Source organism: Cetorhinus maximus, chromosome 16, assembly GCF_964194155.1.
Source record: "Cetorhinus maximus chromosome 16, sCetMax3.hap1.1, whole genome shotgun sequence".
Taxonomy (NCBI): domain Eukaryota; kingdom Metazoa; phylum Chordata; class Chondrichthyes; order Lamniformes; family Cetorhinidae; genus Cetorhinus; species Cetorhinus maximus.
The window spans coordinates 34,970,140-34,982,646 of NC_135894.1; the positions used below are offsets into that span (position 1 = coordinate 34,970,140).

A 12,507-nucleotide genomic window follows, 5' to 3' on the forward strand; every position below is an offset into this window, starting at 1 on the left:
TCTCTGGTCATCCATGGTTCTCTGGGCTTGTTCCTCCTTCCTATCACCCTAGAGGGAACATGTTGAGCCTGTACCCTCCCCATTTCCTTTTTGAACACCCCCCACTGCTCCTCTGTAGATTTCCCCACAAGTAACTGTTCCCAGTCTACCTTGGCCAGATCCTGCCTTATTTTACTAAAATCCGCTCTCCCCCAATCCAAAACATTTTTTTGCAACTTGTCGATTTCTTTGTCCATAACAAACTTAAACTGTACCATGCTGTGGTTTCTATCACTAAAATGCTCACCTACCACCACCTCAGCCACCTGTCTGGTTTCATTGCCCAGAATTAGGTCCAACAATGCACCGTCCCTTGTTGGACCCTCTACACATTAACCTAAAAAGTTCTCCTGTACACATTTCAAGAAATCCACTCCATCCAAGCCCTTAACACTATGTCTATCCCAATTAATGTTGGGAAAGTTGAAATCATCTAATATAATTATCCTATTGTTATTGTTTTTACACATCTCCACAAATAGTGCACATATTTGCTCCTCAATTTCCCGCTGACTATCTGGGGGTCTATAATGAACATCTAATAATGTGGTTGCCCCTTTTTTATTCCTAAGCTCTACCCACAAAGCTTCATTCGATGCCCCCTCCAAGATATCATCTCTCCTTACTGCAGTAACTGACTCCTTAACTAATAATGCAATGCCTCCTCCTCTTTTACCCCCTCCCGTCTCGCCTGAAGATTCCATATCCCAGAATGTTGAGCTGCCAATCATGCCCTTCCCTCAACCATGTCTCAGTGATGGCTACTATATCACAATTCCACATGTCAATCCTCACCCTTAACTCATCTGTTTTAACTGTAATATTCCTGGCATTAAAGTAGAGGCCATCCAGCCTAGCCTTACTCCCTTGAAGCTTATTGCAGCTGTGCTCCCTCTGACTTGATTGTTTTACTGTATTATGATGTGTCCCTATTCTGCTAACATTCTGTGTCCCCTCCCCCTGCCGAATTAGTTTAAACTCCTCCCAACAGCACTAGCAAACACGCCCGCAAGGATGTTAGTCCCGCTCTAGTTCAGATGTAGACCCTCCCGCTTGTACAGGTCCCACCTTCCCCAGAAACAGTCCCAGTGATCCAGGAATGTAAAACCCTCCCTCCTGCACCAACTCTTAAGCCACATATTCATCTGTGCTATTCTCCTATTTCTGAGCTTGCTAGCACGTGGCACTGGGAGTAATCCAGAGATTACAACCCGAGAGGTCTTGCTTTTCAGTCTACTGCCTAACTCCCTGAATTCTTGATGCAAGACCTCATCCCTCTTTCTACCATGTCATTGATACCAACCTGAATAATATGCTTGAAAGGCAGGCCCAAAGGAACCTCAAAAGACAGAGGTAAAAGCAAAATACTGCGGATGCTGGAAATCTGAAACAAAAACAAAAATAGCTGGAAAAACTCAGCAGGTCCGACAGCATATGCAGAGAGGAACACAGTTGATGCTTCGAGTCCGTATGACTCTTCATCAGAATTAAGGAAATAGAGAAATGAGGTGTATTTCTTTATTTCTGATGAAGAGTCATATGGACTTGAAACATCAGCTGTGTTCCCCTCCTCACAGCATGTCAGACCTGCTGAGTTTTTTGTTTTTGTCTCAAAAGACAGAGTGCAGTCATGCTATGAAGAGAGGTTAGATCCTGACCCAAAATTCCACCACGAAGTACAACTTAAAAAGGCAGGTACTGGTATTCATGAACAAGGCAAAATAAAAGAGGGACAATATATGATTGCTTGGAAGAGAAGAAATAAAGTGCATTAATGGTATACAAGCTGTGTAGGAAAAATTCAGGTGTAATTTATTTCTCCTGCCTTCGGGCCTTTAAAGACATTCCCCTTCCGACTCACTTCCGAGTTTTCTGATGGTCTTTGAGCCTTTCCACAACCTGCCTGCCAAATCCCCACTGGCTTCCCTTGTGTATGTCAAAGTGAGAGCCAGTGACTACACAGCTGAGTTTCCTGGGTTTGCACTGCTCATGCACTCTGATAATTTAGACTATATATTGAGGTGCAGTTATCAAGATCAGCTGATACAGAGGGAAGTGAGACGACAAATAAGTCTGGAGGTTTTATGACAGATTTCAGGAAATTCTTATTAAAGTAACTTAAAGTAAAGCAGCACAAAGGAAACACCCTCAGCCATGGTCAGAAAACTAGACTTTATTCAGTCCAACATCAAACACAAATATCTCTCTTACAGACATAACCATTTGTTCCCTAATCTAAGGCCAACACAAAATCATCAGTGACATACCCGTTGAGTGCCTAAAATGCCTTATGCTTTTGTTTGCCTTGGCAGGTGTCCTCTGGCCCGTGGGGCCTGTGCTGGCCCCGTCTGGGAGGGAGTGGCCAGTTTCAGAACTGGCACCTCCCCAGTTGTCGCAGCCTCAACGGATGCAATGGTCACTGGCAGAGGGGGGAGGAGCTGCTGCCCTCATCCAGGGTGCCCTGAGAGGAGCTCGCAGCAACGACAGTCAGCTGCTATGCTGACGTGAGGTCACATTGGACCTTCCTGCTCACCACAGATGCATGGGCACCGAGCGGTGACACTTGGTGCCCAGAACATCTCCCACATTGGGAATGACCACCTGTGGCCATTACCGCTGTGAGGGCTTGCAGGTCAGAGTGTAACCCAATCAGAAGACTCTCAATCCGATCTAAGCCCCTCTCCATGAGAGTTACCAATCTCTCAGTAGAGGAAGCCTGAAGCTCCGTCCTGAGGTTCATGCCATCACTGACACTCTGCCTGGACTCCTCCACCACAGAGACCAACTGAGCACGCCTTCATGCAACCCTGCTAGATGCTCCCGCGAATCCTGCCGTTTGTCCTGCAGCTGCTGCATTGGTGACATCTTCAGAGACACATCATCAATGCCGGACTCAGCATGTGCCTGCAGAACAGAGAAGAGGATTTATTGGGGCTGATCGCTCACGTACTCTGCACGCGCACGCCGCACCCCAACCACAGTGGCCCATCTGAGGCCTCCAGCGGCTCCTGTCCACACTACTGGTGATCAGTCCCCAGAAGATAGTACGGCTGGTCCCAACCCCCTCCCCCAACGGACACCTTGGACACATTCGGCGTCCATCACTTTGAATAACACACGGGTCTTAGCGCCCATGGCAAGGAGGCGCAACTGGGTGCAGCGCCGAGGGCACCAGATGGTTCTTGGCCACGACACCTTGAGGCTCCCCTTTCACCATCTCATCACCATGAATAGGACATGTGTTGGAGTTCTGAGTATGTGTCTAGCTGCCTTCTCTGCAGATTGCCCCCAGACTACTCAAATGCGACAAACATCAACATATGCTGCGGGCAAAACCCATCTTCTCCTCCACCACTAAGGCTGATGTAAGCATGGTCACTACCTATTTGCCCAGCCAACGTGCACCAAATGCCCAATGCAGTAACAACACTAAGACGGGGGACGGGGGGGTGCTCAAAGACTAAGGCTACCTGCTGGGTCAAATGGCCAAGGCTGACATGGTACTCACCATTCCAGAGCGCAGCAAATCATTGAAGCGCTTGCGGCACTGCGTTCCGGTGCGCCGCACAGCATCATGGGCGTTTACTGCCTCCCCCACCTCCTGCCATGCCTGCCTGGTCACGTGGGGGGCCCTCCTCCTCCCATCCTCTGGATACAAAATATCCCGACAGTTGGACATCTCTTCGAGGAGGACAGCAAGGCAGGCATCGGAGAACCGAAGGGCACAGTGCCTCCCCATTGGCCTACCCTGCAGCCTGCCCCCCTCCTCCTGTGCTCTGAAAGCAGCATGTCACTCACTGTGAGCGGCCATGGTGCACTTCCTCAACGAGGCTGCCTGGCCACTCTTTATACAGACTGCCAGTTCCCCATTGGAACCAGCGGTCTGAACACGCCCGCCGCCGCAACGATTTTCCCGTTCTACACGGGAGTCGCTGGCCCACCCACGCAAAATGGCGGCGTAGCCCATTTCGGCGGCAGCAATCGGCTGCCCGCCCGCTGCCAAGTCAGTCGGGCCCGCCCGTCGAGGGCAAAATTCTGCCCAATAGCACTCAATATGATAAGGATGAGTGCGTGTGCGTAAATTGCATTTATTTCTCTATATGACTAATGTTTGCAGATATTGAGCATGCTAAAACTTAGTCAAACACAATAAAAAATTTAAGTTGTAAACCTGATTAGTGTAAGATTCAAATTATTTTACCAAGTCCTTTAAAAAGCTGAATGAATTTGGATATGACAGTTGTCAATTTTCAAATATCTCATTGAATATGATGGTCCATCAGCTCTTCTGGACAACGGAAACATCATCATGATCATCACAGAACATAACCAATCACAATACAGTAATATGGATTGCAGTGTTCAGTTGATACTCTGTACTTTTACTAGTTACTGAAATCAAATTTGATAAATATATACATAAATAAAAATGGATATACTTTTATATATATTAATTACCTACCACTGTTACAGCGCTCTCATCTAATAGTATGAAGCAGGAATGCAGCTGATTTTAATCAGTCAGTCGAAGTCCTTTAACAAATGGTGATTATGGTTTTGACCATTTCATGTGAATTCTTGCTGCTAAATTGATTTTTTAATACTTATTTTCCATGTGTGGAAATGTATGTCGGGTGCAAGAACAGCACAGAAATCATTAAGATAAAGATTAATACTTTGAAATAAGTTTTATTAAGCCTTTTAAATGTCTGATGAACATCATAAGATGAAAGAATCACAAAAATTCACTTTGTCCCAAACAATACTTTTGGTAGTACAAGCAAAAAGTTGTTTGATCTAAATAGCATTCCCCATCATTCAAGGACTCATTTAGACTAGTAACATTTACTCTAAAATTGTACTTAATCTATTGAGTGAGAACAAACCCACACAGCAAGTGCGAAATTGGATGCAAAGGGGCTGAAATTCCACAACTTGTAAAAACCAGATGCCAACATCTGAACAGCAGTAAATTAGATTTGAAATTGAACCATGTTTAAAAATAAATGTGAACTACACAAATCATTGTAAAAATACAAGATGCATCTCAACTTAAAATATGCTGCTTAGGATGCAATGCACCAAAATAAATTTTGATGAATATATTGAAATTGGCACAAAACTAGAACTTCAAAAAAGATATTTCAAAAAAGATACTATATAGTTGCACATTATTCTTTGAAGTTTATAAAATTGATTTAATTTTAATTCTGATTTTAGAATTGAGGTCACTAAAGTTGGTCTAAACATCCATTCAATATGGATCCACATTATTTAAGAATATTTAGGCAAAGTGTGAATATATACTTTAGGCAAGTCGGAAACAAGTTCATATACAAGATATAAGTCAACAATTTTGTATGTTTCCACAAATAGCATATATGTCAGTTCCACTCCTTTTCCAAAACTTTATATCAAGGACCAAGCACCATTTTAGTAGGAAAAGTTCTGAATGAAACTAAAGGAACCATTGTTCAACTGAATCTGTTGTTTGCTATCACCAAAGTATATCACAGTAGCTCAATTCCCACAAACACTAAAATGCATTTCTTCCAGTACAATTTAATGTCACTAAAATAGATCCTTTTATTTTATTACACTTTGTGCTATAGCGTAATAAAATAAATATAGAGATTTGTGAAATCTGCAACAAAAATACATTATTTCCTTTGTCAGTCCTCTATAGTTGGTTAAGTGTTGGTTTAGTGAAATGTTAATTTTTTTTCTTTGAGTCTTAACAGATAATTTAGTCATTTTGACAAGGTCCCCAAAGTAATCAATATTGACCAGACGAGAACATCTCCATTTCTGTCCTCATCCATACAACGAGAAAGATTATACCAGCCATTAAACTGGCTAAGCTTTAAGTAACCCTGAAGTTTTTCCAGGTCGACCAAATAGCCATTAATTCACTGCAAATTTTCCATTGATCAATTTTAGGTTTGTGATTCCCTGACCTTGAATTTTTACAAAGCAACAGTTCTAACCAGGCTCTGGTAAGAGTTACCATTTATTGTTCCAGAGCATTCCGAATTTTCAGTCAACTTTCCACAACAGGACCAATGCAGCTGGCCAGGGTGACCTTTGTGCCCATGTCCACAGCCTTGGTACCCACCTGCCAATTGAAGGCAAAGAGCAAAATTTCACAATACTGTACACTCAGTAATGCCAGTTAATTTCATGTTAGAGACAATGCCCTTTGTCACACTAACTGCATTTTTACCTTCTTTAAAAAAGCAAACATTTACATTAAGATGGCCCAGTCTTATATTCTGAACTGTATTATCTTGATGAGTTATTCTTCAGTGAGCTGGATAGAGCACCATACAAAAATAAGTCACCCCTCTGTGTCTTTATTTAATCACTTCAAAATGGTCATAGGTAACTTCAATCTACAATAGGCACCTTCCTTTGGTAGATGAAGCTAAATTTTCACACTTGAGGTAAATAAATGGGGAAGGCAAAGAAAAGCTTATTCTCTTCCAATATTGTTTGAGCTGTTTCTAATTTTTCTAGTTCTAAACATTATTTCTATGGGCTGTTGGAGAAGTAGAGCCAAAGCTGCTGTTCTTTGTAAACTTGAAAATCAGTCATTAAGGGTTAAATTTTGATCACTGCATTGGGTCACTAACTATAAAGGCTGTCAAGCATACATTTCAGAATCAATGACAAGTGTAAAGTATGATGCATACAAATTGTTAATTTGTGTATTGAGTATTTTGTATTCAGATGGTGTACATTAACTGGGATTCACTTGTGCCCCTCTGTATTTAAAGAGACTGAGATTGGTTGTTGAATTTAGGTGCACGTTTGTACTTTGCGTTTCTGTAAATAAAGTTTAAAAGTGCGTAAAGATTAGGCTCCAGTTTTACACTTCACTGCCTGGCTATCTTAAATGGAACAATATATATGAGGGATTTTCTTTTAAACTCACCAGGCATTGTGCCTCTGCAGCCGCAACGGACATCTTTTTGTCCACCACTAGAACAGAACGTGCAGCAATGGAATATACCAGTGTGCTTACGGAATTTACTCGCGACTGTTATAGTGAATGGAGATCCCTGGGAAAACAAAAGGAAGTTATTAAAGTTATAGTGTACTTAAGTTAAATATTATTTTAACTTAATGTAAGTTAAAATAAAAATTAAAAGTTAAATGTAAATGCACAATAGCAAAGCAAATAAAATGTTTATTTTTACTACAAACTAGCCCCTCTTCAATGCACAGAAGTAACCAAATGTACAGCTACTCTACTGAAGAGCACGTTTCAATCACAGTAGTATTGTGGCCTCTCCAAGTCATATTTATATTACCTGTGTTACAGTACTGAAGCTTTTAAGTCACCTTACTAGTATTCTAGAAACCTGGACTTATCCAGTGAATGAGGGTTCAAATCCCAATTTGAAAATTTGATTTTTTTCTAGTTTTAAAGTCTGGAGATCTCATCACATGACCATGAAGCTGACAGATTGTTGCAAAAACCCAACTGATGTATTTTAGGGAACAAAACCATCTGTACTTACCCAGTCTAGCCTATATGTGACTCCAGTCCCACACCAATATGGTGGACTTTTAACTGCCCTAGTGGCCAAGCAAACCAGTGTATCAAACCACTTCAGCAGTTCAAGAAGGCAGGGCCTGTTGGGTTGACGTATGAGTTAAACTAATAGATTCTATTAGATTTATTACTAATAGTAATAAATAGATTTATTTAAAAGTAGTTTAACACAAAACTGGAAAGATAAAGTGAGGATGCATCAAAAACAATATAGAAAAAGTCCACAAGGTAGAAAAATACCCCTTTTTAGGACAGTCAATTTTGCAATGGTTTGTTCATATAAAACGCTAGTTAGGCATAGCTAGAGTAATGCACACAATTCTGGTCACTGCATTACAAGATGTGATCGAAATAGAAAGGGTACAGAGGAGATTTCTGAGGGTGTTGCCAGGAATTTTAGCTATGCAGAAAGGTTGGATAGGCTGGGGTTGTTTTCTTTGGAACAGAAGATGCTGAGGGGAGATTTAATTGAGGTGTATAAAATTCTGAGGGACCAAGATAGAGTGATTCGGAAGTACTTGTTTCTCTTGGCAGAGAAGTCAATAACCAGGGGCGTAGATTTAAATCAATTAGTTGAAGGATCAGAGGGGTGCTGGGGAGAAATGTTTTCCACCAAAGGGTGACAAGGGTCTAGAACTCATTGCCTAAAAGACTGGTAGCGGCAGAAACCCTTATCACATTTAAAAAATACTTGGATATGTATTGAAGGGCTGTAACCCACAGGGCTGGACCAAGAGCTGGAAAATGGGATTAGATTGGATAGTAGTTTTACAGCCAGCATAGATACAGTGAACTGAATGACCTCCTTCTGTGCTGTAAATTTTCTATGATGATTCTACGAACCCTGTATTCCCTTCTCCCCCACATGCTTATCTAAGTTCCTCTTAAAGGCATCTATTCTATTCACCTGAACAATGCTCTTTGGTAGCTAGTTCCACGTTCTCACCACTCTCTGGATAAAGAAGTTTCTTCTGAATTCCTTATTTGATTTCTTGGTGACTATCTTATATTGTTGGCCTCTTGTTTTCACTTGCAGGGAAGATCAAAACTAATCTCTCTGCATTTACTCTCTCAAAATATTTCATGTTTTTTTTTAAAGGAGCTCTAATAGGTCACCCTTCAGCCTTCTCTTTTCAAGAATAAAGAAGCCATTTTGCATTCATGCCTCCTGGTATCAGGCTTAAATGTCTGCCTTGCAAAATGCTGAGTTTAATTATGTATTTAATGGCACAAAGATCATGTGCATAGTTTTTTAAAATCCTTAATTGCAGGCAAATTTATTTGATGAGGTCCGACAATGAAATCCATAATGTTTAAGGGTCTTCACTTCTGTGCCAATAAAGATGTTTTTGGGCTACAGTGGGCTTGAGATCGTGAATTTATAAAGTTGTAACTGATAAGATTACCACGGTCTTACAACTTGATCCATGCTTGACTTTTTTTACTGCACTATTTTGTTACGTTACTTTCTTCTGTTGTTTGTTGCAAGTATTTTGCTTTAAATCTAAATTAATTACCTTTATCATACGCCAACATGCATGGGCTGTTGGCAGAAGATAAGAGAACCAAACAAATCTTACAAACTTGAAATTATTGCCAAAATGGACAGATAATTGAAGACCAGTAGATGAGGAGCATGCGATGGAAAGAATATTTAAGATTCATTCAACCAGCAAAGTATAGTGAAGAAATCAGTTCTGGAGAAATTGCCCTGTGGAGTTAGCCTGAAAAATGGATGTAGACATTGCTGACAATCAACATCTATTGTCAATCCCTAACTGCCCTTGAGAAGGCGGTGGTGAGCCACTTTCTTGAACCGTTGCAGTCCACGTGGTGCAGGTATACCCACAGTGCTATTAAGGAGCAAGTTCCAGGATTTGGACACAGCGACAATGGAAGAACAGTGATATAGTTCCAAGTCAGGATGGTGTTTGACTTGAAGGTACCTGTTGCCTTTATAACTGAAAATCAAGGGGGAAAAGGGAGGGAGGAACTTAAAATAATCACAATCACTAGGGAAAAGGTGCTGGGAAAACTATTAGAACTAAAGGCTGACAAGTCCCCCTGGACCTGATGGTCTTCATTCCAGGTTCTTAAAAGAAGTGGCTGCAGAGATGCATTGGTTGTATTCATCCAAAATTCCCTAGATTCTGGAAAGGTCCCAGCACATTGGAAAATCAAAAATTGAACACCTCTTTTCAAGAAAGGAGGGAGACAGAAAGCAGGAAACTAAGGCCAGTTAGTTTAACATAGGCCATAGGAAAAATGCCAGAATCCATTATTTAGGCAGTAATAGCAGGATATTTAGAAAATAATAATACAAACAGGCAGAGTCAACATAGTTTTGTGAAAGGGACATAGTGTTTGACAAACTTATTAGAGTTCTTTGAGGAGGTAACAAGCAGGTGGGTAAAAGGGAACCTGTAGGTGTGGTGTACTTGGATGTCTGAAAGGAATTTGATAATGTGCCACATCAAAGGTTACTACACAAAATAAGAGCTCATGGTGTAGTGGGTAATATATTAGCAAAGATAGGGGATTGGTTAGCTAACAGGAAGCAGAGCATAGGGATAAATGGGTCATTTACAGTTTGGCAAGTTGTAACTAGTGGAGTGCCACAGGGATCAGTGCTGGGGCTCAGCCACTCACATTCTACATTAATGACTTGGATGAAGGGACCGAATTAACAGTTGCTAAATTTGTTGGTATTACAAAGATAGGTAAGAAAATAAGCTGTCAAGAGGGCATAATGAGCCTGCAAAGAGATATAAATAAGTTAAGTGAGTAGGCAGTTGGAGTATAATGGGGGAAAATGTGAAATTGTCTACTTGAAATGTGTAAGACTTGCATGTTCAATATGACTGACAGATCAATAGAAGATAAGGCAGAAGCTTAATCTCATGTTTCTTCATAAAGTATTAAATTGGGATCAATGAATTCAGTTGAAGCCATCATGGGTGTGTCTGTTAGGCATGCTCAGTGACTCAAAGAAAAACAAGAACTAAATCAAGCCTAGTCAGATCTATTCCTGGTATTGAAGGCGCCTCACCAAGAAGTTTGATTTATTGAGATAACAGTTCAGAAAAAGAGAAGTGAAAGAGCAGAAGACTGAAATACAGCAACTTAAGGACATGATTAGCAGGCCAGTTAGCTCAGTTGGCTAGGTGGCAAGCATGTGGTTCAAAGTAACACCAACAGCAGAGGGTTCAATCCTCACTTCAGCTGAGGTAGATTTGGAGCCTGTATCCTCACCCTGCCCCATAGTAATATCATGGCAGAAGCCATGATCTGGTAACCCTTGAATGATCAAAGATGCTACCTGAAGGAGGATATGATTGTAGGATGGGAATGTTTCAAAATGTGATGCGGGATATCGAAAAATCGATGAACAGAGCACACAGTTTACAAATTGTGGGCAGGCCTTAATCAGTGACCAGCTAGGGAACAAATGTGAGGCATTTAAAAAATAGTCGAGAGGAGTTGGGAATGGAAATAACAGAGCACAGGCATTTTAAGCCAAACCCCAAGTATGTTACAGGGCATGGATGACCAGAGAGAGGGAGGCAGTTGGCTTGGTTCTGGAAGGTGCATCAAGAAAGGGACTGGCACTCACAACTGGTTCCCCAGTAGCCCCTTCCTGCCTCCCTTCCCCCAATACTATGTGACATTATGCCCCTCTCATTCACCAGAGAAATGAAGCACATTCCAGAAAGTTTGGTTGCCTGAAGAAATACCTTGATAACTTTGCCCATGGAAAGGAGGCTACAGCAGGAGGTTTCTAAAGAAACAGCCAACATTGCTGCAGTGCCTTTCCATTAATGTTCAGATGGTGTCAGATCACAGGAACAGTAAAATGAATGTGGAATAAGCTGATAGCAGTCACAATTGCCTTTATTTTACAGCAGTCCTCTGTGACAGCACGACTCGAAGCATCAGACAGATTGATAATTGGATGCTGGGGATCAAAGTCGTCTACTGCTATTCTGGCTAAAAACCCCACAAAGAAAGCCCCAAACAGAGCTAGAAAGTAAAATAATACAAAGTTCATACATTCCTCCAATCAAATTCCTTTGGCGAAGAAACTTGTACGTTGATTAGAGAAATTTTGCTGTGTCTGCATTTAGTATATCCTGCGTAATTCCAAAACTTTCAGCAAGAGTTTCAGCAGGATTAGCCTGCAGCCTTGGCTGAGGCAAAGGTTAAGAAAGCAGGAATAAGCATAGCTAGTAGAATTGGAGCATCATCTATTAATTAACAAAACTTTCATTTAAGGTTATTGACCGTTGATAAAATGTATTGTCTGGTATTTAAAGACATTTTAGAAACCAAAGGTTTAACCACTCTATACACTATTTATAGAGCACTGGTTAGTGTTTTTGCATTAATTTACTGACTACATTATTTTAGTGCAGACATTAACCATTTGAAATAAATAGATGGGTGTAATGTTAACATGTTAAAATAAGACAGGTAATTAAACCTCTGTGTGGATTAAAATTCCCATCTTTATCAATTTTAATGAGTAAAAAGTACAGGAGCAGCACTTTTTATTCTCATCTACTTTCTCATTAAATTAACTAAGATGGAAATTTCTGCCTAAGGAGATTTATACTTACCAATTTTTGGATTAGTCAACAACAGTTCAGAACACTAATGTTTGGAAAGGTCAAGAATGTCATTGGAAGCAGGTTCCAAGATACTGCAAGTTATTGAATCACAGATCCAAAAATATTTATATTCTGTCTACTTTTTTCTTACACAGTGGTGGTCAATTAAACAACTAACCAGAGAAGGAGGCTCCACAAATAGCCCCATCCTCAATGATTGGAGAGCCCAGTACATCAGTGCAAAAGATAAGGCTGAAGCATTTGCAACCATCGTCAGCCAGACGCATCGAGCAGATGATCCAT

The 12,507-nt window shown here is 41.0% G+C and overlaps 1 protein-coding gene across 3 annotated transcripts in view; it reads right to left on the reverse strand.

Annotated features, from left to right (window-relative positions):
* Positions 1–2,205: 2,205 nt before the first annotated feature.
* The window catches only part of trim45 (tripartite motif containing 45), a 29,235-nt gene continuing 18,933 nt past the window's right edge, over positions 2,206–12,507 (reverse strand). The window contains exons 5-8 of one of the 3 annotated variants that reach the window (XR_013579145.1): positions 6,974–7,100; positions 6,047–6,154; positions 4,502–4,620; positions 2,206–2,943 (exon numbers count right to left, since the gene is read on the reverse strand). Coding sequence is in view for 2 of the 3 variants with exons in the window: in XM_078559645.1 (XP_078415771.1) it covers positions 6,006–6,154; positions 6,974–7,100 (276 nt within the window). In the remaining variant the exon portion in view is untranslated. Of the gene's footprint in view, positions 2,944–4,501; positions 4,621–4,712; positions 6,155–6,973; positions 7,101–12,507 lie in introns of those variants that run through there. The other 2 variants (XM_078559646.1, XM_078559645.1) reach the window with 2 other exon arrangements.